Source organism: Cebus imitator, unplaced genomic scaffold (genome assembly GCF_001604975.1).
Source record: "Cebus imitator isolate Cc_AM_T3 unplaced genomic scaffold, Cebus_imitator-1.0 Scaffold15, whole genome shotgun sequence".
Taxonomy (NCBI): Eukaryota; Metazoa; Chordata; class Mammalia; order Primates; family Cebidae; genus Cebus; species Cebus imitator.
In genome coordinates, this window is record NW_016107330.1 from 8,900,515 (window position 1) to 8,927,411 (window position 26,897).

Sequence of the window (26,897 nt, forward strand, 5' to 3'; positions counted from 1 at the left end):
AAAAAAAAAAAAAAAAAAAGAGAGAAAAAGAGGAGGAGGAGACAAAGGAGGAGGAATAGAAAGGAGAGAAGAAAAAGAAAACAGAAGAGGAAGGGAAGGATGAGGAAGAGAAGGGATAGAGGAAGAGGAGGAGGAGAGGAAGGAGGAAGAAGGAAGGGAGGAGGCCCACGTAGCAGGAGGCCTGGGAGAAGTCTGCTGGTTATTACTGTTGTTGTATCTTTACTAATGTCGTTCTTGTCCAGTTCTTGAGAACTGGAATCCAATGAACACTACTCCATTTTTCTGGGGAAAATGAAAACGTCAAGCAAGAAAACAACTTGGTTTCCTTTTCTGGTTACTATTCAGGTTTGGGCAGATTATTTCAAGGTCACCCCAGAAGAGTGCCACTTCTTAAAAGAAAAGAATGATGAAAGGTTTAGGGAGTAGAAAGAAGGTGCTCTTTTTCCAGGGTGCCTCTTGGAAATGGAGCGCTGATGAATTCCAGCCTCCGGAACCTGGAAGGAGCCTCCAGAGTCCTTTGTTCCTGGATGTTCAGTTTGGCTCCCCACCCCCACGCCCACCGCCTCCTCTCTCGTTATTGAACATTTGAAGACTGAATAATTCCATTTGTTGATGTCTTTGGCCTCTTCCAGCAGTGCTGAGCAGGCCAGAGCTTCTGAAAATGCAAAAGGCTCCCAATGAAATCAAAACCCCTGGTTTTCAAGGTGGATTTATCACCCTTTAAAGGAATATTTATTGGGTAATTGCTTTCAAAAAGTGTTCATAACACAGGGGTCTGAAATAAAGAGCATCCTTTCCCTTAGGCTGGGAGAAGAGGCTGTCTGCCACTTGGGTGCAGGGAGGAGGGAGCCCCTTTGTGGCCTGTCTTGGGAGGGAGCAGCCAGAGACAGGCCAAGCTTCCCCAGCTGAACTCAACCTGGGGTCTTGCTTCTGTATCTTGGGCCTACTTATTTCAGTTGGATTTGGAAGATGCCACTTGGGAATTCGGGAAGAAGAATTCCTATTAGCATTGTTGCTGCCCTTAAGAAAAGGGAAAAGGAGAAATGCAGAGATTTCAGACGGGTGAGCTGGAGATGGAGACAACCATCCAAGCCAGACCACACTGGGATGGGAATGATTCCTGGGGTACTAGGGGGCTGGGCTGGGCCCGGAGATGCACCCCCAGACCAAGCAGAGAAGGAGGCTCCCTTCCTCAAGGTCTTTAGCCAACCTCATCTGGACCAGAGGCTCTTCCCAGGGATTCAGGTCTGAGTTACAGCCGAGAGCAGTGGAGGTCCATACATGCCTCAGGAAACCATGGAGATGTGGGGGGCGGTGACAAGACACACAGTCCCAGAGAAAAGCCACTGGGAGGCCAGAAAGGCAAAGAGGAAGAGAGAAAACCCAAAAGAACAAAACAGATGGAGGAGACCATAAGATAGACTGAGGGGGACGGAGGGGCAGACAGGAGAAGTGTGTGAGTGAGAGAGAAACAGGGTGAAAGAGGGTGAGGACAGAGAGGGACAGAAAGAGGGATCAAGGGCTAAAGGGAAACTTTCTGGAATGAGTCCAGCCCAGCCCATACAATCAGAAGCCCCTCACAGCCTCTCAGCAGCAACTGGAGGTCTTGGGACTTGATGAAGTCTGCAAAGGGGTGACTTTTTTTAGGGGGTACACAAAGGGAAACAAGATGAGGGGAAGCTGCTCTCCCCAACCGCCAGCCACAGTTCCCAGGTGAACCCTCCTTTCCCCTGCTGGATGTGAAATCGCCATTTCACCCCGCCACACTCCTTAATTGTTGCAAAAATCATTTGTGAAATTGGTCTCCAACAGGCAAGAACGGCCACGTCCTTCTAATAGACAACCCCCCCACAACCCTTCCCCCTGCAGGGGCCCACAGAATCCCCAAGCTGCAGAAATGCTGGAGGCGTCAGGACTGGACCCACCTTTCTGTGAGTCTTTTGCAGGGAGGGTGAGGGACCACACTGTGGATGAGGTGGCCCCAGTGCAGGACTCCTGAGGCTCTGAGGGTCCCTGGCTGCAGAGGTGTCCAGCTGTTCACTCACCACTCGGCTCAAGATGCTTTGAGAGCACCAGCCAGGACAGACAGAGCCTCCCACCCTAGGCACGCACTGGAGGTTTTTCTCACTCTGGAATTGACCTAAACACACACTCACACATTCCTGACCCGTGCTTACAGCCATACCAAGGCAGCATGGAGGTGACCTCAAAGCAGAAATACAGACATGGACCCTCACTTAGAAACACAGACTTACTCAAACTGACCCCAAACAGACCTACACACAAAGCCCACCTGCATCTTTACACACAGACCCGGGCACAGGCCTATCCTCACACACAAGCACCCTGGCCCATTTCACAAACACATGGAAAAAGTGCCTGGAAGATTTCCAGGCAAAGAGGGCAAATAGTGATGAATGGATGGATGAATATGCAATATACCTAATATATATGCATGTGTGTTACGTGTGTGTGCATACGAGCATATCATACAAATACATATATATATACACACATAAAGAATATACACCCACCTACGGAGGTCAGAGCAGGCCAGGTCCCCAGCAAGGCTGGTGATGTAAGGGGGTTGCCATCTTCCCTGGGCACACATGCTAAGGCTTAAAGCTTGATCTCCCAACCTCTCCTGGGGAAGGGCCCCATAATTTGGGCCAGGCAAACCACCCTGGTGTCCCCCTTCCAATTCTAAAGCTACTTGGTATCTCCCTTCTCAATCAGAGATAGTGTGAGTTTAACAAGTTTTTCAGCAGGGCCCGCATTTCCAGAAGTCCCCCCAAAAATCTGATGAGCCCCTTGTGTTAGGACAGTGGGGAGAGGAGGGAGATCTGTCACAGGCTGAGAGGGGCAAAGGTCACAGGTGAGGCGAAGGGGAGGGATGGGGACACCCTAGGGCCAGCCAGCGGTGGGCCCCCAGGCTAAAACAAGGCTGACCCCACTGCCCTGCCTGGAGAGGGCGGGCAGGGGGCAAGTTTGAGGGCTGGGTTCATTTTATTGTATTTTGCTTCCAGCGTGGGGCCAGAGACACTCTTTCCCCCAGGAGACAAAAGGCCTGCAGTTGTGGCGTCCTGCCCCGCTGGGAGGGCGTTTCGCCCCGAGGACTCAGTGTCCGGAGGTTGGGGCTACTGGTCATCCTGGCTTCAGAGAGCAAAGAATTCAGGAACCTCTGATCACCCCACCCAAATTCCAGATCATTTAATTAGGATGTCCCCCCAAACCTACCAGAAAGGAGCTCCGAGCTGATGAGCTCAGAAGTCTTGACCTGCTCCCTCCCTCCCAACTCCCACCTTTTTGGACCCCCAGGTCCTCACACCAGCAACACCTCCCTGTAAACCCAACTACGTGCTGGAAAGGAGTTCTGGGCCCGGCCTGGGGGACTGAGGAGAAGGGCGACGGCAGCTGGAGGTGTCTGCACGGGATGGGGCTGGAAGGGGAGGAAGAGACCGGTCCCTAACACTTGGCAAACCCACTTTTCCAAGCCTCGGAACCAGATACGGTTACTGGGGGCTTCTCTGAGCGGCGGGGAGGGAGAGTAAGAACAGGACACCGGGGCTCTGACATTATCACACAGAAAAAGTCAGAATTTCTCCCTTCAAGTCACCCCAGGCCGGTTCCCGGGGAATCTCACTGGAGGAATTTCAGAGGGTGTAAGACGAGGGAGAGAACGAGAAATACAGCGGACTCTGCCCCTGGGAGGCCAGAGAAAAGGCGAAACTCCAGGGAGGCTCCGGGCCGGAGGCAGACATTCCCATAGAGCCGGGACGCCGAGAGCGGCCGTGGGCGACCTGGGGGCCGGGGACTCCGCGGATCCGGCCCATTCATCAAAGGAAGGCACTGGGACAAAGTTGGCCCCCTCCCCTTCTCCCCCAGTCCCCAGCTCGCCGGGATCGTCTCCCTCTGTTTTCACGGCGGTTCAAATTCTCCCCCAAAACGAGGTCGAGCCGGGAATTAGAAACGAGGGAAAAAAATATTCGTTGGCGATTTCTTTTCGTTATTGGTCCTCTGCTCCCTTGCGCCCTGGCCCCCTTCCCTCCTCATGAATAAAAGAAAAGTCCGAACCTATCAGATCGCGTTCACTGCCGCCGCCGCCGCCTCCTTCTCCTCTTCCTCCTCCTCCTCCCCTTCCTCGTACTTCTGTGAACACTTTTGCACAACTTACCCAGCTGATCACTCGCGCCCCCTCGCTTTTCCATTTCTCTTCCCCCAACCCCGTCACCCCGGGTCGCCCCCTCTAGCCACGAAACCCGAGAAGGCTCCTTCTTCCGTCCGTCCCCGGGTCTCCTAGGGGGCGGGGGTGTGAAAGCTGGTGTGCAGGGAGAAGCGAGTGTGGTCCGGAGAAAGAAGGCGTGGAGAAGAGGGAGGGAGCGAGAGCGAGAAAATAAATATATAAATAAATACGAGAACGAAATCCACTCCGCAGCCTCCTGGCTCGGAAACTTTGGCCCAGAGCGCGAGAGCGCGGCGCTCGCCACTCCGAGGCTGGCCGCCCCGATTCCGGCCGCGTCCCCCCGTCCCCCCTCCGCTGCCGGGCTTCGCCTCCTGGTTTTGCCGGGCCCTTCAGCCCGCACAACTTCTGGCAGAGCCCAGCCGGCAGAGGCAGACTTGGGGCTGGAGTGTTTGTTTGTTTGAGCTTCCTTGTCGTCGCCACCTTCCTTCCCCACAACCTCCGCCCCCTACCTCACCCCCCTCCCCAGCTTCTGGACGCGTTTGACTGCAGCCAGGGGTGGGGGGTGGGGGTAGGGAGTGTATGCAGAGGGGAGGGAGAAGAGGTTAAAAAAAAAGAAGACGCAGAAGACGGAAAGAAAGAGATCGCAGCAGGGGTGAAGGGAGCGGACGGGAAGCGATTTTTGCCGACTTTGGATTCGTCCCCGGCGTGCGCAAGAATGGCGGCCCTTCCCGGCACCGTACCGAGAATGATGCGGCCAGCTCCGGGGCAGAACTACCCCCGCACCGGATTCCCTTTGGAAGGTAAGAGCGTCCAGGCTGTCCTCGCTGCGACTCCGCCGCCCGAAACTCGGGGTCCTAGGAGAGGTTGCGGTCTCCAGAGGATGGTGGCGGCGCCGGCGGTAGCAGAGGGATCCTGTTCTCTTCTGTGTCCCAGTGCGGGCGCGGAACCCAGGAAGTTTCTGGGACCCATTCTTGTCCGCTTCTGCGTGCGTTTCACTGACCGGCGGCCTTCGCTTCACAGGTCGCGAGCTGCTGGCCTTAACCCGCAGGGCTGAACTTCTGGTAGATTTGGACTCCCAGTAAATTTCAGGTCGTGGCGAATTTCAGCTCTTTCCACTATTTCCACACACTTCTTCCCTGACAGTTTCTCTGCTCTCCGGGCTCGCTGGCTGCCGGCTTTCTACTCTTGTTTTGAATTATTTTTTCCACCCTCGGAATTGGTCTTCCCAGTACCTTTTATTTAGAACCACCTACCATGGGTGATACTTTATGTACCTCAACCACCAAGGCTACCCCTTTCTACCAAAGCCACATTCAATCACTCCCGCTTTTCTGTCTGGAAGCAAACTAATTGGAAATAATAATTAGTAACGATTTTCCCCCTAAAACTTTTTATTCGGGCTTGCGCGCTCTGGAAATCTCCCGGGAAAGAACTTCCAAACGGCGAGGTTTGGAGAACCTCTAAACTGCGAGAGCGGCACGGCAATGTCCAAACGAGGGAAAGGAGTCGATTTTTTAACGCGTCCTTCCAAAACCTCCAGCGCCCGCCCGGGGAGAGCGGAGAGAAAGGGCGGCGGCGAACTGGGTCCCCGGCTGGAGAAAAGGCTGGGAGCGCACAGCAAAGACCCGCTCCTGTGTTTTTGTTCTGTTTTCTTTTTAAACTAATGGAAGGCCTCAACCTGTCACTGACGGATCATTTGGCTTCTGGGGGTAGGTAGCCTAGGGTGTCACAGAGGAGTCGTTAGAAAATATGTGCGACTTCTTTTTTTTAATTACTCTTCTTGTAATCGTTAGAGTCCCTGGCGCCTGAGGAAGGGGAGACAAGGCAGGGAGGGGGTGGGCGGGCTGGCAGCCTGAGATCCGGGAGGAGCTCCCTTGGGCAGCGAGACGGCGCCGGGTCTCTGAATTAGACAGAGGCGAAGAGAACCGCTCCGTGATCAAGTGCGCACAGGCAGCCACGCAGGCGGGAGAGCGCGCAAACCCGGGGATTTGCAGGGCCACTCTCCTGTAGCGAATGCAAGTAAAACAGGCGGCTGAGGACGCGCGGCGGATTAGAACAATATTTGCCCAACATGACGCAGAATACTGAGGAGAGCCGAGTGCCGGTCGCTAAAGAGGCTCTTGAATATAAAGTTGGGCGCTCAAGAGCTCTTGAGCGCTAATGGCATATCCCGCCACGGAGACCGAGTGACTCTGACTTTGCGACGCACGATTTCTGATTAAATCCGAGGGTGGCTTCAGACACCTACTTTTACAAAGAGAGGTGGGGGGACCGGGAGAGCGAGGGAGGGGGCGGTAGGAACGGCCCAGCAGCGGAGCCTCTTCTCGCCTCCTCCCTTTCAATTACAAGTCGGCTCCCTCCACTCCTGCGGCTGTGAAATCGTTCTAATCTTCCAGATCTCCGCAGCTGCTGAGTCCCCAAATTGGGGGGATCGAGGCTGGATTAGTGCGCTGGGTGTCTCCCCAACCTTCTGTGAGGAAATTGTGTAGACTCTGCATTAAGGCGACCAGGGCGTTCTCCCCTCCCCAACACACAACAGGGATGTCTGTCTTCCCGGCTCCCTAAGTCACCCCCACCTGGGGACTGTGGCCCATCCGCCTACCAGCCTCACAGAGCCTGCAGGGACGGTTTATGGATTTGTGTGGCCAATTGAACTATTTTATTTAGGAGCTATGGGGCAGTGCAGTGGGTCCTAAAATTGTCCCAAAACGAAATTAGGACTTCGAGGTTGGTTAGAAGCAAGGGGAGTCACCCAAGGGACACACAGGTACCCTCAGAGGCAGCAGCCAACAGCATAGGTCACCAGTCCCTCGGCTGTCTCAGCTGTTTCCTGGGACAGTTCCGCTGCTCCAGCCAGAACTGTAAATGTAGTAATCAAACAGCCTTTTCCAGCCCCCAACAAAATGGGATCATTCGTGACTATCCGCAGTGTGGAGCTGACCAGATGAGCCACCATCACACCAGTTATTGGCCTCTCCGAGACGCAGGCAGGCCTGCAGCCCAAGCTTCAGCCTGAGGGACAGAGAGTCATTGGACCCAAGATCTCTAAGGCTCTACCAGCCTTGTAGCTCTGCTGTCTCACCTGTCTCCCTCTGCTTCTTAGCAGCATTCAAATCCCCCGCTGCGTCCTCGCCCCTCATAGTGTGGCAGGACTTGGGGGACACAGCATCTGGGGAGACTCTTGCAGCTGTGACTCCTCTATCCATCTCTGCAGATTTCCTAGATTTATGGCAGTTGTTTCTCCAACTACCTACCTACCGAAGCCCCAGTATGAGGACCACCAGGATCGCTGCCTGGGGCCTTGGGGCTCAAACGGACAAAACTGGAGTCAGGGAGCGCACTCAGTGTCTGCCCTCCATCCTCACCCTGGGCCTCTCTCCTGCATCTCCTCTCCCTTCTCCAGTGTCCACCCCGCTTGGCCAAGGTCGGGTCAATCAGCTGGGAGGGGTCTTCATCAACGGGCGACCGCTGCCTAACCACATCCGCCACAAGATAGTGGAGATGGCCCACCATGGCATCCGGCCCTGTGTCATCTCCCGCCAGCTGCGCGTCTCCCACGGCTGCGTCTCCAAGATTCTCTGCCGCTACCAGGAGACCGGGTCCATCCGGCCTGGGGCCATTGGCGGCAGCAAGCCCAGAGTGAGTGTCTTTGCCACAGAGGCTGGCAGCTGGCCTCCCATGGTCGGGGGATCCTGATTGTGGCCCCTCTTACTACCTTGTGTCACCCAGTGGCACTAGGTTGTAGGAGAGTACAGCTGGAGGGCGTCTCCTGTTCCCAGATATCCTCCCATTGTTTTCCTATTATTTGAATTTCTTAGTGATGGGGCTAAGTGAGGTTGTCCTAGACATTGAGGCCAATGAGCCATTCCTGGGCTGTCCCCACATTTGCACAATTTGCCTCAATCCCCATCCAATCCCCATCACCCAACAAGACCAGAAGACATCTTCTCTCAGTCTTCCCTGAGATAATGAGGGGGAGCCTGGGGGTCCTAATTAGAGTTTTTTATTGCCTATCCCTGTCTCACCCCCACCCCCTGCCACCCTGCCAGGCCCCCAGCTGCCTTTCTGGGATCCAGGAACCAGTTTCTTGAAAGGATAAAGCCAATCTCTTGGAGGGTAGGGGGACACTTGGTAACCAGAACCACCAGCCTGGTTTGGGGCTCTTAAGAGGTGATATTAAAAGTTTTTCCCTCCCCCCACCCCATCTTTCCACTCCTGCTCTCCCACCTCCACCTCTGAAGCAGGTGGCGACTCCGGATGTGGAGAAAAAGATCGAGGAGTACAAGAGAGAAAACCCAGGCATGTTCAGCTGGGAGATCCGGGACCGGCTGCTGAAGGATGGGCACTGTGACCGAAGCACTGTGCCCTCAGGTGAGAAGGCAGCTGAGCCAGCAGACCTGGCCGGGAGTGTGGCTAGGGCTCTGATGTGGAGGGCTGGAGGTGGGAGAGAGAGGAGGGGAGGTGATGGTTGACAGGGAACTTACTGAGAAGTTGGGAGGAAAGGAGATCAGAAAGGCAAAGGGAGTTAAGACAGAGGAGTAAATCAAAACAGGATGTAATAAGATGGAAAGAAAAGAAGAGGGAAAGAAAAAAGATTAAGAAAAAGAGGGGAGAGAAGGAAGAGTGAAAGGGAGGAGGAAGAAAGGTAGGCGGGCAGGCAGAAATGGGCGAAAAGTTAACCTAGAAAGTGGGATGATAAGAGCCCCACTGGAGCTTTCCTGGAGAAGTGGCTTTAATAGATGGGCCTGTCCTAAGAGGGTGGATGCCCACTGGCTTCCCTGGACCGCTGTCCAGAGTCATCATGTCTGGTCTGTTGCCACCACCAGCCATTTGGGTCCCAAATTTGGAGGTCCCAAACCATACGGCCTGTGAGAGAGAAAGTGACGTGTGTGTGTGTGTGTGTGTGTGTGCGCGTGCATTCAGGCATGCAGGGCCAGGATGCACACCTAAGTGTGGGGGTGGCAGCAGGGGCTGGAGAGACTCCAGGGAGGTTCTGGGATCTCTCAGGGGTGTGGGTGGAAGTGCACCTAGGGCAGGTGATAGTATAAGGCACAACTGTGTGCAAGCATCTGCATAGGAATGCACAGTCTAACCACCCTGTGAGTGCCCCGGGTGTGAACCAGGCTTCCCCAAGTGAGTGTCCGTGTGGAAGAGGGATGAATGGATATCTGTAAGGAAGCAGGGGCTTCCTGACTTTCTCCCAGGGGCCCAGGCCACCGCTCGCTCCTCTGCCCCAACAACTTATACTCGCTCTTTTGCCTTTGAATTTCTGAGGTTTAGTGAGTTCGATTAGCCGCGTGCTCAGAATCAAGTTCGGGAAGAAAGAGGAGGAGGATGAGGCAGACAAGAAGGAGGAGGACGGCGAGAAGAAGGCCAAACACAGCATCGACGGCATCTTGGGCGATAAAGGTAGGGGATTCCGGGGTTGCGAGGCCCCAGCCTGGGTTTTCCCACACTCAGGTGTGCGGGCCGGAGGTTCGCTCGCGCCGCCGGAGCAGGAGACTAGAACTCCAGCGGGAGAACTCTCAGGCTGCGAGGCAGCCGGCAACCGCTCAGGCTTTGCCGACAGCGCCCCTTGGGTGCGCACCCCGGATGCGGGCTGGATGCGGAGCCGGCGCCTTCTTTGCGCGACAGAGACGGGGCGCGGACTGCCGGTGCCGAGAGAGCCCGGCTGCGGGGCCGCGCGCAGTGCTACGCGCGCCGCGAACCGTGCCACCGCCGTGCGCGCCGGTTTTACCCTAGTACTGCGGAACGTGTGTCCTCCCGGACTGCTGTTTTGGCTGCTACTCCCGGCGTTGATCAATTATTTATAGGAAACTTGGGCACCGAGGCCGGGGGAGGGGGTGCGGGGTGGGGGAGTGAGGAAGGAGGAGCCGGCCCGAGGCTCCCTAAACGAATTTGTTAACCAGACCCGCACACGCTCTCTAAACGGTCCCTTGAAACCCCGCCTGACAGTTGACTGACCGCTGCAATCAATAAAAATTAGCCAGGGCCGCCGCCTGACTCAGCCCCGCGTTGCCAGGGCGGACTGGGGGACAGAGGGTGCCTTCCACTTTGGCGTGCGCCGGCGGGGCTGGGAGTGGAGGCCAAGTTCCCAGCTGCCCAGGGTCGGAGGATCCCACTGGGGGAGAGATTGAGGCTGCACACACCCTCTCCCCATTCTTAGCGCGGCTTCCGCGGGCAGGCTGGAGTCTGAGCCCAGCGCCACGCTTTATCTCCGGATCAGCTAAGGAAGGCGTTTAGTTATCTAGCGCCCGCAAGCCCGGGGAAGAGAATTGTGCTTTTGTTTCTTGACGCGAGGAAGTTTCGAGAGAAGGAAGGGAAAGTTCTTCCTCACTACCCTCTCCCCTTCCTCATCGCCTTCTTAGTTCTCCTCCTAGTTCTCTCTGAGACTTGGTAAGTGCACGTTAAGGGGCGACCGGGAGAGAAATAGAAATGGAAGACCCAGAGTCACAAAGACTGACAGTTAAAAGAAAAGGCCCCAAACACTCGCGCGGGGAGGGGGCAAGCTGAGGCAATCGGAAAGACAGTGGCCATGGGAACCTGCAGATCCATGGCTTTGGAAAAAGTGGCGAGTGCTCCAGAACCTGAAAGCTTACAAAGAGCCTGTGTGGTTCCAGTCTCCTCCCTCCAGAGGTTTCTCCCAGCACCCCTCTCCTCGCGTCCCAAGCACTCCCAGCCCAGGTCTCTCTCCAGTTCTCAGAAGACCCTCCCAACCTTGAAGATGAACTTCACAGACAAAGCCCGCCTACTAAGACAACTCCTATCTTCGCCCAGCCCCCACAGGCCTGGTCCGAGGAGGAAGGATCCAGGAGGAAGGATCGGGGGCCGGGCGGTCCCTTGTGAGAGCGGCCCGGAGCGAAGGGAAGGGGCGGGCTATTGACACGCAGGGCCCCTAGTGCTGCCGCTGTCCCGCCCGGGACAAAAGGGCGAAGGAAGAAAGGGACCGAGCGAGCTGTACCCGGCGTCCCGCTGTGCCGGGCCTGCTGCGGGGCCTCGGGTCTGCAGTGGGAGGCAGCCCGGCACCGCCAAGCGGTCAGAGGCCTGGCCGATCTGCCCAGAGCCCTGGGACACCTGCTGGGGGACCCAGCCCTTATTTCAGTTCCTATTGGAAGGAGACTAGATGGACTTTTTGTGGGCTGAGAAAGGGGGAGGGGTACATAGAACTTGAATAATCTTTTCTGGACAAATAATCTCCCCTGCACAAAAGACAGCTCTTCTGAGAGTTATCCCAGAGAGAAGGAGACGAGTTTGCTTTTCTTTGGAGAAACTTTAGATATGTTTGCACACAGGGAGTGTATCCAGTTCAATTTGTGAGGAAGCACAAATAGGTAAATTTCCTCTGAGAAAAAAGGGAAGGGAAGGGAAGGGAAGAAGGGAAGGAAGAGGCTGGAAAGATGGTGCAGTTTGGAGGATTCCTTTGCTCATCACACCAGCTAACAAGCCACTTCGCTGGAGAGAGGTTTTCCCTGCAGCAGAACCAGGAAGCACCGCATCTCCAAGGGTTTAAAGAGAAGCCTGTGCCAGATGGGGGAGGCTGAGTTCACAGGTGCTGAGTCTAGAGGAGCTGAAGAAATGAAATGATCTCATGCAGTGAGCCTGGTGTCCAGGAAGTCCTGCAGTCTTTGCATGACGGTGGGTGCGCTGGGTGCGGTGATTGTGCACTGGACGGCAGTGTAAGCGTAAGCATCTCTTGGTGTGACTGTTCACCCACGGGCCTTTGGATCTGAATGCTGGGGGCGTTTAGATGAGTGTGAATGAACAATATGATGGTGCAGATGAAAGAGGGCTATCTAGCCATCTGTGAGCAAATTGAATCTGTTTCCTATTTGAGTTCCTGGGCAGGTCAGCAGGCCCTCCTGTGAACCCCTCATTTCTCTCCCAGGCCCCAGACATCAGTTTCATGGCCAAGTTAAAGGTGTCAAGACCTTCCAACCTCCACCTGAGTCTTCCAGGTAGGGAGAGGCAGAGATGCCCCATGGGCAGAGATGGGGGAGTTGCGCACACCCACAACTTTGTTTTTGGCTTCTTGCTTTTAAAAAATGCTTTCTCTGGGGGAGTTGCCCCTCTCATGGCAGGGAGCCGCCAAAGAAGGGGTTTAAGAGCTCTCCTCTTTAAGCACTAAAGAGAGATCCCTCCCTGAGTCCGTTTTTTCCTATCGTCCGCTTGGCATTTAATAATGTTAAGACTTATTAGAGCTGGTAATGAAAACTGGGACTGCTGAATAGAAAACTGTGTTGGAGAGGGGTGTAATAGCTTCCAGGCATGGTAAGAAACTATTTATCCGCAATCAGTTCTCACTCTCAGAGTTTGAAGCACAAACGTTAAGTTGAAGGGTTTTAAAGCAGATTAAATTGAGCTTTTATTTCTGTGCACTTTCATCTCTGAACAGCTCACTCCTGCTCCCCTTGGGCTGATATTCATGAGGCTGTTCGTTTTTTTTTTTTTTTTTTTTTTTTTTTTTTTTTTTTTGGTTTTTTTTTTTTTTGCTTTTTTTTTTTTTTTTTTTTTTTTTTTTCCTCTTATCCTTGTTAAGACTGACTTATTAGGATTGTTGGTTATGAGCATTCTCAGACCGCTGCCGATCGGTGCCTGCCCCAGCCAAGCTCAGCTCACCTGCAGAGGGAAGTGGACAGTTCCTTACCTCCATGCACGTAGACTCCCTCCTCTTCACCCCTTTCTCCAAGGGTCAGGGGAGAGACAGGCCAGGGACCCAACAGGGAGGGGATCTGAGGAGGGAAGAGAAAGGAAAAGATTTTCACAGAATCTGAGCTCAGAGAGATTCTTGTGGGGAATATGATTGGGGCTTGCAATGGGTCAAACCATTCCTCAGTGGGAGCTGAGGGAGTGAGTGTCAAGAAATAAGCAATAATATAAACAACAATGATAGCAGTGACAAACAATAAGAACACAAAAGCCCCACGCATCTAACAGTGCACCAGTTTAAGCCAAAGCTGACCAAATGGGACCAGGGGCTCCACTTTGGTATCTAAGATGGAAAGACCAAGGAGGCTACAATTAATATGAAATACAGGGGAAAGTTACAAGATGAGAAAAAAAAGTAGTAGTAGTAGTGGAGGCAGCCTTTTTCTTTGCGTGGGGGTGGGGTGGGGGGGAATCCTGGAGGTGTTGAAGTCCAGCTGGAGAATTCGCAGACTTCCTGGGTGTGAAAGATGGTCCGAGCTGGGGAGAGGGTTGGCGAGGAGGGTGTGTGAGGCAGATGTGTTTCTCTTTGCATTTTTCCTTTATTTATTTTTAAGGCAGGGAACTTACAGGTGTGGAGTGGGAAATGACGGGGAAGGATCGGAAAGGAGGGGAGAGCCCGGAGTGTCGGTTTTAGACACTTGTAAAAGGAGGTGGGAAACAATTTAATTTGGCAGCGGCGATAGCTGCTAATGCGGTTTTCGGTCGTTTGCTACACTGGAGGAAGCTGTTTTGATTGTGTGTACAAGGACCTGCCAAATTTAATTAGGCTCCGGGGGAGCCAGTGAATAGGGGAAGGGGGGCATGGCTCCCCTCAGCCCACACCATTTTTTCGGCTTCACACCTGGAAGAGACATTGTTTATGGGATCTTCGAGAACCGAGAAGGGGCGGGGGCGGAGAGGGACAGGAGCCTCGGCAAAGGGGGCGAGGGAGGGGAGGAAGATAGTCCATTTATCACGAAACAATCTGCATTGATTTAAACCAACAAGTTCCCTCCTCTGTAAATGTGTGTTTAGAGAAAGGTAATTGACACTCCACCAAATCAAAGGATTACCCCGGGTTGGCAATCTAATCAAACAGAGTCCAGGCGGGATTTGAAGCTGTTCAGAGTGGGATCAGCTTCGCATAATGGGGGCTCGGAGGAAGATGGGAGGGTGTCAGGCAATTCCCGGCTTTAGGCAGCGCTCGGCGGAGGATATCCAGTGCGACCAGGGGGAGAGAGGGAGGGGGCGCGGGAGGGGCTCACCCGGCCGGGGGCTGGATGGGGGATGGGGCGAGCGGAGAGGGGTTTGCGGAGCTGGGAACCTCCTGGAGGAGGGGGCTCCCGGCGAGGGGCCAGGCCCACACTGGGCTGACAAGGCTCCCCTTTTCTTCCCTCCATCCCCCCAACCGAAGAAGAGAGAGAGGGAGGCGGGAGCGGAGACTAACGAGGAACAACAATGAGGAGATAACTGTTACAAAGGCAAACACCGGCGCTCGCGCGCTCGCAGCCCCAGAACCCGCGGTAAATAAACAAAGTCTGCAAACTGTTTGCCAGATAAACTCGTGCCTAAATCGAGTGTGACGGGCAAGGAGAGAAGAGACAGAAGGAGATAAGGTTGGAGGGGGAATGAACGAGCATAATCTAATAGAAGACATTTAGAAAACAAACTTTAAACAAGGGAGAACAGGCGAGCGGAGGGCAATTATCCGCCCCAGAGAGCGGGGGAAGCCGTCGGAGAGCTGGGAAGGGGTGGAAGCGGGGTGGGGGGGGGACTGGGAGCCGCGGAAGAGCTGAGTGTTGGGGGGTGCCTTTGGGACTCCGTGGGGAACCAAGAGGGGCTCCCCAGGGCGCGCAAGAAAAGGGGCTCGATTCCCGGATTGAGGTTCCCGCGCTCAGCCGGTCTTGGAACGCAGGCACGTCTAAGCCGGGCAGGATCCCCTGCTGCTAGGGCGTGCGGGTTTTGTGTTCCCCTCGGGGCACGCACCGCCACACACCGGCTGTTTCGAGGCGTTTGTACCTAAAAGACTAGTGTGCACGGCGCAGCGGTTAAAGGAATTAGATATTTACCAGTTTGAAATAAGCCTGGCTAAGAAGAAGAGAGAAGAGAGAGAGAGACATTGAAAAGATGGGGCTGGGGGAAGACTTCAAACGAATTCATCATTTGGAATGGTGGAGGGGAGATTTACCAGACAGTATTGGGAAGTTATTTAGATATTAATAACACATTTTCCTGAGGCGCGACCACGGCAGCCATCTGCGCTGCTCTCGGAGCTATTTGGCTGGGTAAAATATGGGCGTCTCAAATGTTGGGAAGAGATAACGCAATCAGGCTAACCCTGGTCCTAAGACTGCATCGCGGCGTTAAACCCGGATTAACCTCCCCCCAACTCCCGCGGCCCCCTCCCCTTTCACAGCTTTCCAAATTTTCAGTGGAATTTACATGGAAGGATTTAAAAGCACATATAACAGTAGCCTTAAAGCAGTAAGGTGATTATTTGGGCTTTTTTTTTTTTTTAAGAATGTCTTTCTGAAAATGATAGTTGTTACACATTACATTATATATAAATATTATATAAAAACATATTTTTATATAAGAAAAGAGGGCTCAGCAAATGAGATTTATTTCCAGGTTACCTCTTTGGAGTTTCTATTTGCCATCATTTTATCATCAACAAAGTTGATGAGGCTTCTTTCTGTACTGCGGGTCAAGAGCGCCTAAGGATATAAACATGTAATGTACAAGGTCCTGGCCGTGGCCCTGGAAGCTCATAGTCTAAGACTAGACACGACTCACACCCCAGAAAAGATAATGCCTGGGTGAGGGAAGAGTTCCTGCACAGAGGGGAGACCCCCAAAGGAAGGCTCTCCAGAGGCTCTGGGGCCTTGAAGGCCATGACTAAGGGAGGGGGGCACATTCCAGAAATTCCAGAAAAATAGCTCTTCTCTCACTCTCATTGCAGACTAAAGAGGTAATTAGGAAACTCAGGGTGAGGGTCAGAGGCGCTTGGAAGATTGGGATGCCCCCCTCGGTTTTTGCCACTGGGGCCTTCCCTCTTCTTTTCCCCTTCCCCCAACTCTGGCTGAAAGAGGAAAAGGTGGAAATGGGGTCAGCGCTTTCTGACCTGCTCTGGAGCAATTGGCCCGGGCTGGGGTGGGCAGGCGGAGGGAGGGAACTCGCCTTCCCAAATCGAATCAAGGCAGAACGGTGACCTAAGGGGGAAACTTCGCCATTAGTAGATAGATCTCTCCAAAACTTCAAACGAAGTGGGGTGGGGGCGAGGTGAGGCAGAGAAGAAGTCCAGAGAGAGCGCAGGGGAAACTACCAGCTTGTGAATGGGGAGGGGCCTGGAGAAGGAAGAGACGGGGTCGAGGGCAAAGGGGAGGCGGGGGCCAAAGGAAGGGGTGTGGGGAAGGGGATGGAAGGGAGGGGGTCGGCTGCACTTGGAACTTCAACCCATTGGGAGAGGAAAAGCGTCTGCCGGTCGCTGTAGCCTCGGGAGGGTTGAGGGGAAGTTGTGTGCGCCCCAAGTCCAGCTCCGAAGAGGCCTCGAGGGCATTCCAGGACGCCTTGGACAAGCGTGCCTGGCCCCGGGTTTGGCAGCCGAGCTGAGCCAGGGTGGATTGTGAGGGGCACTGGGACCGCCGCGGGGCTCTGTGCGTCTGCTGCCGGCGAATTGTCCGAATTTCCCAGTGTGCGGGTCAGCGAATGGGCCTTTCCATGGCTTAGTTGCCCTGGTCACGGAGGTGCGATGGGCCTGAGCTCCGGTGGAGACCAAGGGAGGGGTGGGGAGACGCAGTAGAGACAAAGCCACAGAGGAGGAGAGAGCTAGAAAATTCAGAGTGAGAAAGGCTGAGCGCAGCAGAAGAGAATCGTATGTACAGTTTGAACACGCTGGACAATGCGGAGGGGTCGAGGAAGGCGCCGAGCACCAGGAAGAAAGACAAAGAGATGCAGAGTCACCGAGAGGCTGGCCCTGGGACTGGCGGATCAGGAGAGCCAGCAGGACCCAGGGACAGCCGGCGGGAGAGCACTGGCGGAGAGGGCGAGCGCGCAGAGCCGGGCGGCGGCGAGGGGAAGGCGGGAGGCGGGAGAGCCGCGGCCGCCCTTTTGATCCTCCGCGGCTTCCCCTTATCAGAAGCGCTTTCGGTGACACTGGCACAAAGGCAGTTCATCATATTACAGCTCGTCCCAGCGGCTCGCTACGATCCTGCCGCATAATTAGAGGCGAGAGAGCTGGGCCGGCAGGGCGTGAGGGAGGCCGACCCCAGGCGGGGGCCGGGCTCCGCGCTCCAACCCGGGCTCTGGGCAGGGGCCAGCCCGCGTGCCCGGCGGTGTTGGGACGTGGAGCGAGGGGGAGGCGGGGAACCGTATTCAGAGCGTCGCTAAATTAACAGGCCGTCCCGGGCTGCACTGCCCGGAGAGTGAAGTTCGCCGCCTTCTAGTTTAGCCGCCGCCCCTTCTAAGTTCGCGGCTTTGGGAAGGGATGGTGCTCGGGCCACTGTCCCTGCTTCCAGGCTGCGAACGCTGCGGACTGGAGGGCGAGTCAGAGGGAGGTAACCCAGGGCGAGCTGAAGACTCAGTGCAGCTCCGGGTCCAGGTCGCACCCACCAGCCCCGCGCGGCTGTGTTCCATTCCCTCCTCCAGCCGCCTTGCTCTCCATCTGACCCCAGGTGTGGGAGGCTGGAGCAATCTGAGAGGGGCGAAGTGCATCATGGTCGTGGTCGAGGTTCTACTGTCCATCCTGTCCGCAACTCACTAGCGATGTCACCTTAGACAACCCACTCAACCTCTCTGGGCCTCAGTTTCCTTCCATGAAGAAAGAGAATTAGCTAAGACAAATGTTGTTATCCTTGTAGGGGATCCTGGATCCCTTTAAGAATAAGCTAAAACCGAAAAAATAATTTTTAAAACCTTGCCTTTTACATACTTACATACTTTCATACAGGCAGAAATTTTCATCTAGTATAAAGGGGTCTTTGGGCTCCTAGAGGCCACATCCCATTCAGAACCTCTCAGCTGCTGCTTCCTGATGACGCCGGTATTCTCCAGGGAGCTTCTGATTCCGGGATGGGAAGCCCAAAATGAGGAGATGGGGAGGAGGGGCACTGAGTCCCTGCCCTTGGTCTGGTCCTTGCTGCTTCCTCCCCTCTCCAAAACAGAGTGGAGAGCATCTCCCCCACCCCATTTGGTTATTGGAAGGGTCCTTTCTGAAGCGTTTATATGCTGAACGTCTATCACCCAAAAGAGAAATTTTCCTCTGGGGTGTATATGTGTGAATGTCTTCATTCATTCTGTAAAACGTTGTTGAGCAACTATTAGGTGCCAGGCATTGTGTTACGTGCCTGGGACTCCTCTAAGGCACTTAACACTCAAGAAGGTCCCTGCCCTCATGGAGTTCTGAGCCGGGCAGTGGAAACAGAAAATAAACAAGCCCACAAATCAACAGATGTGTCTCGTGTATGTATCTGTTGTGTGTTTACCTGGATACAAGTGTCTCAAATATGTGTTGTGTGTTTACTTGGATATCCTTGTGGGCTTCCATCTTTGCAAGGCTGCCTTGTGTCTGGGTGTCTGTGAATGGTGTGTGTGTGTGTGTGCACGACAGCAGAGTGTTTAGGGGGCTGGGGCTGAATTTGGCAGGCAGCCTCCAGGCTGACCTCTGGTGTGGCCCGAGTCATCGGGTCGGGCTGGGCCTGGCTTCGCCACAGGTTCGAGGAAGAGGTGGAGGGAGGAGGGCTGGGCTGCTGAGCCTCGGGCCTTCACTGACACCATGAAAAGACTGAAGATCAAAGAGGCCCCCCACTCCCCCGTCAGGACAGAAAAGGGATGGGGTGGCAGACGCAATAAGTAGCTCGGAAGCTACACCCTAAACTTTCCTGGTCCTTTCCATGGGACCCAGACCCTGCAGAACCCCACCCGAGTGGGTGAGTGGGCAGCCAGTGCTGGGTTCCCTATAGTCCCAAGCCTCAGCGAGGGTGACAGGTGGGAAGGGACAGCTACAGCTGCGGGCTCCAATGCAGGCCGTGGTCTTTAGGTGACTGGAGAAGGTGGAGAGAGAGCAACATTCAGAAGTTTTGTGAGGTGTGTGTGTCTGTGCAGTGTGTTCTGTATGCTTTTTCAGGGAGATTGTGGGTCTGGATCAAGCCTCCTGATTTCCTGAAAACTTGTCTGAGAGTCTGCTCTGGCTTACCTGGGCTGCAGACTTGGGAGTTGGAAGGGGTCAGAAGGAGTCCTAAAAAAGCTTCTAGAACCTCTTATTCCCAGTGGAAGCCTGCAGAAGTGCCTGCATCTCCCACACTTTCTAGTAACCATAGACCTAACTCACGAAGCTGGTCTCTAAGCCACCTGGCAAGGCGCTTTCCAGCTCTCCCGCGATTTTCACCCTGAAGCTCTCCTTCCCACTAGGATTTCTTGAGTTCGAATTCACACTTCTCAGGGTCTAAAAATACAGTAGAAAGAGAAACTCCAATGGGGGGGGGTATACCCCATCCTCCATACTCTTCTTTCCCACTGTCTGTAAATGCCAAAATGCAAAATGCCCACCCCTCCCACCTTTTCGATGGGTGAAGATTCTGAGTGATTGCAGAATCCCAGCATTTCTGGGATTTGTTGGAGGTCCTCGGAATGAAACCTAAGAAAAGACACCTTGGAACTTTCTTTAATAAATGGGGCTGAACCTCCCCTTCTCCAGAGATCAAACTGGATTCTGGTTGGGACTTTTTCTCCGGTGGCCTGATGACCCATACAGGGGACACGGAGAGGTTCACCCAGAGCTGCGTGTCACAAGCGATTGCTGCTGTAAATGGCCCCCTTTGCCTCTACCCCCCTCCCCAAAGACCCGTTCTTTTCCATCTCTCGGTGGTACCTGAGCCTCAGTTTCCCTATCTGACTAGTGAGGATAAGAGCCGCTCCTGGCCTCCGCAGGCAGCAGGAAATTAGGGCCGGGAAGGCGGCTTGGAAACTGGTCAGCGGGTGCAGGCGGGGAGAGGGTAGGAGGCGCCAGGAGTTCGTCCTCCTCCCGGGGCCGCCCCCTCCCCGCCGCCCCCTCGGCGCAGTCCCCGCTCGCGCCTCAATGGCCACTTTAGAAATACAAACAACTTTAGAAATAAAGTAACCAAACCCCCGAAAGGGGCTTTGAAGGGGCGAATGCCTGGTGGCGCTTTACTATGGTGTGGGCCAGGCCCCGGCCTAATCCCGCTTTCATTTCCACCGACGGCCGCGGGGGAAGCGCTCCCGGCCTCCCGGCCCCTCAGGAGGCTGATTAGGCCACAAAGAGCCCCCATTATCCCGAGAAGAAAACCGGGGGGCGGCGCGGGGCGGCGCGGCTCGGGGGGAGCGGCCCGCCCGCGCCCGGGCTATTGACTTAGTGGATGAAGTCAAGAGCGGGCACGCTGGGAGCCCGGGGGTGGGGTGGGGAGGAAGGGCTGGGGCCGGGGCGGGGATCCGGGAGGTGCGGTGGGGGGAGAACTGGGGCAGGGAGGGGGGAGGGGCGGCCTCGCGGGAAGGGGCGGGGGACGGAACAAAACCCGACTCACAAAACCCACAACAAAACCGAGCTCTGGGCGAGGGGAAGCCGGGCCCTGGTGGAGGGGCTCGTCTGCTGAGCTTGGCTGGGTCACCTGCCCGCGCCGGTCAGTGGAGGGGAAGGTTTCAGGGCACCTGGGCCCCGCTGCCCCTGCCGCCTGGGCTGGGTTGCTTACTTGGGACGGGGTGGTGGAGGAAAGGAGAAAGTTGCGTCCGTTGGCAATCTGTCACTAAGTGCTACGTGGCTTGGGCACCCGGTTCTCTCTTCCTCCTCTGTGACCTTTTGGAGCTGGGTACAGAGGTCTCCAAAAGTCACCCTGGTGTGGCGACCCGAGAATCTGTGATCACAGCTTTAGAGGATGCTGAATTAGGGGCTGGGCAGAAGAGAAGGAGGCAGGGAACTGAAGGAGAAAGAGGAGGACCCTGGATTCTGAAAGATCTGGGTAACTTTGGTGAAGCATTCTAGCACCTAGGTGTCCTCTTCTGAGAAATGGGTCCATAGACACAATCTCAAGGTAGGCTAGGAAGCGTAAAGGGCAGAATTACATGAAGCACAGGGACAATGAATGGGAAGCTGGAGAAATGTCAGCCCGATCCTCTCCTGCCCCCTCATTTCCTCCAAGGCTTGTTTCAATCACTCCCCTATGACTTGAGAAATAACAGGGGCCTTGAAAGAAATGGGCTGTAAATCCATATGTGATCACCAAATGCGGGCAGGGGTGGTGTGGGGGCAGGTGCACAGCCAGGTGCAAATAAATAGTATCCCACCTGATGGACAGTTCTAGAAGGAGAAATAGTCTGTGCTGTGGGCAGCTCCTCACTCAGCAGAAGGCCAAGAGAAGAAGGTAGAAACAGAGACAGCTCCTGGAGCCCAGCAGACACTGCTCTGTGTGCGGAGGGACTTCCCTACCCTTATGGCTCCTGTCCCCACAGACAGAGGCTGGGCAGCCTTCACAGACAGGGTAGGGAGGTAGGGGTGAGTGCTTTGGACTGAGGAGATGGTGAAAACATCCTCCAGGTATAAAGGAGGCAGGTGAGGATATTTGACACAGGCTCCCACCTGACTGGCCCCCAGTCACCTCCCCTCCCCAACCAGAGCTGTTTTCCCCACCCCCAGCCATCTCCCAGAAACATGCCTTGACTCCATTCATTTGAAAATTATTTGAAAAGTGAAGGCCACTTCACTCTTCATCCATTTACTCTACTACTTTTTTTTTTTTTAACCTGGGTCTTGCTCTGTCACCAAGTCTGGAATGCAGCGGTGTGATCACGGCTCAGTGTAGTCTCAACCTCCCGCCTCTCAGATTCTCCTGTCTTTGCCTCCCGAGTAGCTGGGACTACAGGCACACGCCACCACACCCAGCTAGTTTTTGCATCTTTTTGTAGAATCAGGATTTTGCCATGCTGCCCAGGCTAGTCTGGAACTCTTAGGCTCAAGCGATTCTCCCACCTTGGCCTTCCAAAGTGCTGGGATTATAGGCATGAGCCGCCATGTCCAGCTATTCCACTGCTATTGATCAAGCCTCTAGGTTGTGTGGGCTGTGCTGGGGAGGATACCCCCACCCCCAGTCCAGACTCATCAAAAGCTAAGTTAAAGAGTTAGAACTTATTCCAAGGGCAGCAGGTAACTGTGGAGGATATTTCAGGAGGGGAGTGATGGACTCACTGAGCAGAGAATGTACCAGAAGGCGTGGAGATTCTAGATAGGAGGTCAAGGTTGTGGGAAAGGAACAGAGAGGTACAGAGGGGCTGGAGAGCAAGGGATACAAAAAGAGAGGGTTAGGAGAGGGCTGCCCCAGCTGGAGACAGAAGAGGAGGAAAGCAGCCCATTCCCAGACTCCCCCACTGATGCCCAGGGGTCCTGAGCCCATGACGGGCTGCTAGGTTCTTTCAAAGGAACTTGGAATTCCTCTGCAGACTGAGATTACAAAGGGTAGAGTGAGACTCAAACAGGCCTTAGAGGTCATCTGGCCATTTTACAGATGGGAAAGCTAAGGTCCAGAGGGAGTGACAAGAATGAGGCCAAAGGAAGGAAAGGCCACTGGTCCGCCGGCAGTTGTGTGCAGGTACAGGAGCATAATAAACTGGTAAAGGCCTTGCCATCAGGAGTTAGGAAGGCAGGAATACGGACAACCACAGGAAATGTGGCCTTTCCCCCGCCCAGCACTTCATCACCCTTTGTGTTTTATGTGACACATGCTTTAAAGTTCTAATTCATAGAGGGGGAGACTGAGGCACAGAGAGTTGATTACCCAGATGAAGTAAGGGGAGGAGGGTGCCCTCCTAACAGGCTCTGCAGGACCCTGGTGCCTCTGCCCTAAGAGGCCTGAAGAAAATCCAGCTCCCCTTCTTACCCCCTCTGGACAATTGCAGCCCCCAGCCCCCTTCCCCGTTCTCTTAAACCCCAGATTTTCAGGTCCAGGGGAGACTGTGGTTCAAGCCAGTGCCACTCCCCACCACCCCACTACCACCCACACTGCCAGCACCCAGAAGCACCTACTGCGATCTTCAGCCCTGCTAGAGACCTCAAACCTGGCCTGCTGAAGGGTTGGTCTGTTTACCATCTTGGGAACAGTCCTTTGAATAGCAAGGGAAAATAAAGCCCAGAGGAAAAAGAGTCACAGATTGTGGTTAGGGTTGGAATTCAGATCCTCATGTGAATGGCCCCATGCAGAGGCCCTAGCCTGAGCACTAACTGTTGTGTCATTCTGGAAGAGCCACTTCGTGTCTCTGGCCCCTGGTCCTTTTGTCTGAACAATGGCAAGGCAGGATCCGCCTAGTGGTTTTCAAACTGTATTCCATGGAGACGGGATTCTCAGCCTCAGGGGCGATCCTTTGAGCTGTAATACTCTGGGCATGTGTGCCGTGGAGGGGAAGCAGTAAAAAACCAGCCTTGTTCCTCTTGGAGAGAGGAAACTCCAGGGAGGCAGAACTTTGTTTTGGGAAGAGCAAGGACCACTTCCCATCCAAGGCCGCTCTAGAGGAGGGTGAGGGGAAGAAGCTCTGTATGCTCCTGGAATCGGAGCCCTCAGGCTGTGGTTATTGGTCTTCAGAGATAAGGTGATAACTGCTTCTCTGGTGACAAATGATTATCCTCCTCTTCTATTCCTCTGATTAGGGAACTTTCTCTCCTGGCTGGGAGGTCTCTTTGGAAGAAGGGCAGGGCTGGTCAAGAGACACTGATGTCTGCCTCTTCAGTCCCCGCCCCGCCCCGCCCCGCCCGGCTTGCTGCGTGACCAGGAAGCAGTTACACTCTGTGCTTCATTTTGGGACCTGGTGGGGCAGCTGGTTGCAATGCCATCCTTGGATGGTGCTGGAAGGAGGATTCAAGGTAGCTTGTGGAGGGTGGGGGAGCAGGAGGGCAGAGGGCTGTGCCCAGAGTCACCCAGGTGCTTCTGTAAGACACACACACCTGGGCACTTTCTTTCTTTTTATTTATTTATTTATTTTGAGACAGAGTTTCACTCTTGTTACCCAGGCTGAAGTGCAATGGCGCAATCTCGGCTCACCGCAACCTCCGCCTCCTGGGTTCAGGCAATTCTCCTGCCTCAACCTTCTGAGTAGCTGGGATTACAGGCACATGCCATCATGCCCAGCTAATGTTTTGTATTTTCAGTAGTGACGGGGTTTCACCATGTTAACCAGGATGGTCTCAATCTCTTGACCTTGTGATCCACCTGCCTCGGCCTCCCAATTTACTGGGATTACAGGCGTGAGCCACCGCGCCCGGCACCTGGGCACTTTCTTGATTTGGGACATCTGAGCACAGTGGCTTTGGAGCAATCTGTCCAGGTCATTCTGACAGCCTCCCCAGCGAGAGCCACTGATCTTATACAACACCTTTTTTTACAGATAGAGTTACTGAAACCCGGAGAGGGGAAGGGAATTGATACCTGTTGCACAGCAAAGAGAGGGGAGTCAGAAGAGAGACCCAGTCCCAGACTGTTAAGCCAGGCACCATGAAGGGAACATTCTTCCTTTCATGTTGCTGGGTCCCTCAGCTTTTGTTATGGTCACCTGTCCTTACTAAGGGTCCCATCTGCCGGGGCACCATGCTGGGAACAGTGGGGCTGACAGGGCAAGACCTCTGCTCTATCATACTGTCCCCAACTCCTGCTTGTGCCACGGATGATCTCCTAGACACCCACTGTCATCTCAGCTTTGGGCTCTGAGCCCTTATATCCACAGGCAGCTTCAGTGCACAGAAGCCCGCTGGACTTGGAATCAGTAAGGCCCAGGTTCCTCCCCAGTGCTGCCCCCACCATGTCCCTTGAGCTGTGGCTTCCCCTCTTTCAGCCTTAGTTTTCTCATCCAGACAATGGGAGCAAATGAATTAAAACACAAAAAAGCTATGTGACACATAGGTAACACATGCTTAAAATGAGCTAAAAGACCCGAAAGTGATTTGTGTGAAACAGACAACCCCTAAAGGCCTATACGCTGGGAATTTCCTAAGTCAAGAGCACATTGCTTCATCGGTGGCTCTAAAATGTATATGCATATATTTTTATAGGTTTTTGAAAGATTTACGGTAAAAGTAATATGTACTTGTAAAATTTCACATCATAAAAAACTATATAAAATACAAATTTTATAAACTTCTCTATCCCAAATTTTATAACCTTTCTCCATCCCTAGTAACAGCTTTGTTGAGTCGGGATATAGCTGTCTAGATTTATACAGTGATATCTAAATCTGTCTCTGTATCTAGGTAGGACTATCCATCTATCTGTTTAGATGCAGATACATATTTAAAGGAAAGTGCCGTCACATCAGCTTAACTTGGGGACAACAGAGGCTTCAAAGGGTGACTATGAACCCCCAGAATTAATTTATCAGTGGTGGATATGTGTCTGGATATTTGCATTTCCCTGTAGAGAGATTCCGAGTCTTCCAGTGCTCAGGGTCCCCCAAAGGTTAAGTATCCTGAGTTGGAAGATTTGCAGGTGTTTGTCCTTGCAAAGCTCCCTCCCTCCCTCCCCCGCACCCTCCCTCCAGGCCTCACAGTGCCTCCCCCACCTCCTCATGCACCTGCTGAGGCTTCCGGCCTCAGCTGCTTCAAAGAGGCAGGCTGGGCTTTACCTGCCTGCCTCAGAGAAAAGCAGCCTGGTTTGAAAGGGGAAGTGGCATTTCAGGCACTTAATTAGACCCAGGACAAGAATGGAAGCTGGCTCTCAGGTCAGGCCAGGGGGGATTGTTGGGGGATTAACACCCAGGTAAACCCATCAAGGCTCACCAGCCCCCTGGCAGGAGGCGGCAAGAGAATCCCGGGCAGCAGCGGAAAGGCTGGGCCAGCTGGGCCCACAGCCTGGGAATCACATTCCAGAGTGGGGCAGGGGGGTGTGCAGAGCTGGTAAAGGGTGGGAGGGGAAGGGAGGGCCACTGGCTGCCTCTACCCTTAACTTCAACCAGCCCCCTTTCCCTCTAACCCCCACTCCAACATTGCCCCAGAAAGGTAGAGTTAGAACTACCATTTTACTGCTATGGCAAAATGCATTGAGAACCCACTCTGTGCCAGGTGCTATTCCTGGGAGCTCAGCTGGCAACAGCACAGGGTCCTGGCTGCATAGAGCTCACATACTGGGGGAAGATAGGCGAGCGGCAGGTTCACCAATACAGAAAGGCTTTTAGAAGGTAGAAAAGGGCTTGAAGAATATAAAGCAGAATCGTGATAGAAAAGGACTGACAGAGGAGTGATATTTATTAATAATCAGGCTAGCAGGGAGGCCTGCCACCAGAAGAGGTGGTATTTTGACTTAAAACCTGGAAGGCAGGAAAGAGGTAGCCATTTATTGAAAACATCTACTACTTAGGACAATGGCCAGTTGAGAGCCAACTGCTTGCGTGTTAAGTGCTTTACATTAATGAGTTTATCAGATCCTCCCAAGAATACCTTGAAGGAGCGATCATTAATTTAGAAGCCCATTTGTAGGTACAGAAATGGAGGCACACAGAGAGGTACTTCGGCTCTTCAGGTGCCGATGAGCAGGGCCATCTCGCTGGACACCTGTGCTCTCCACCTGCCCACCTCTTGCTGCGTGGCAGGAACTGAGCCAGGTGCTCTGTATGTCTCATCTCCCTTAACTCCCCTGCCCTGCCCCATGGGTATCCATTATCCCAATTTTGTAGATGAAAGCACAGCTCGGAGAGGTTTATTCAGTTGCTTGGAGTCACACAGCCAGCAAGTGTAGAGCCAGTAATTGAATCCAGTACCACAAACTCCTCCTGCTGCGACACCTGCGATTTTGCAGGCATTGACTTTGGAATACCCTCAGCTAATTGACGGGGTCCTTTGTCCCTGGGGAATGGCCTTCCCTGTCTCCTTCAGGGAAAGGGTTTCATCCTTCAGGGAAGATTCATTGAATCAGAATTTGCTGATTTTTTTTCACGAGTGGGCTTCCTGGCCCACATTTTGATATGCTCTTGGGTTTATGAATTGAGGAACCAAGGTCAGCCTTGGGACTGTGTCGCAAGATAGATATTGCAGTCCTGGTTAAGGACT

General features: G+C 54.0%; 1 protein-coding gene across 2 annotated transcripts in view; it reads left to right on the forward strand.

Moving 5' to 3' along the window:
• Nucleotides 1–4,154: 4,154 nt before the first annotated feature.
• The window catches only part of PAX7 (paired box 7), a 115,022-nt gene continuing 92,279 nt past the window's right edge, over nt 4,155–26,897 (forward strand). The window contains exons 1-4 of one of the 2 annotated variants that reach the window (XM_017505787.2): nt 4,155–4,983; nt 7,587–7,822; nt 8,425–8,554; nt 9,458–9,592. In XM_017505787.2, the coding sequence (XP_017361276.1) occupies nt 4,899–4,983; nt 7,587–7,822; nt 8,425–8,554; nt 9,458–9,592 (586 nt within the window). In that variant the 5' untranslated portion in view covers nt 4,155–4,898. The remainder of the gene's footprint in view (nt 4,984–7,586; nt 7,823–8,424; nt 8,555–9,457; nt 9,593–26,897) is intronic. The other variant, XM_017505799.2, reaches the window with a different exon arrangement.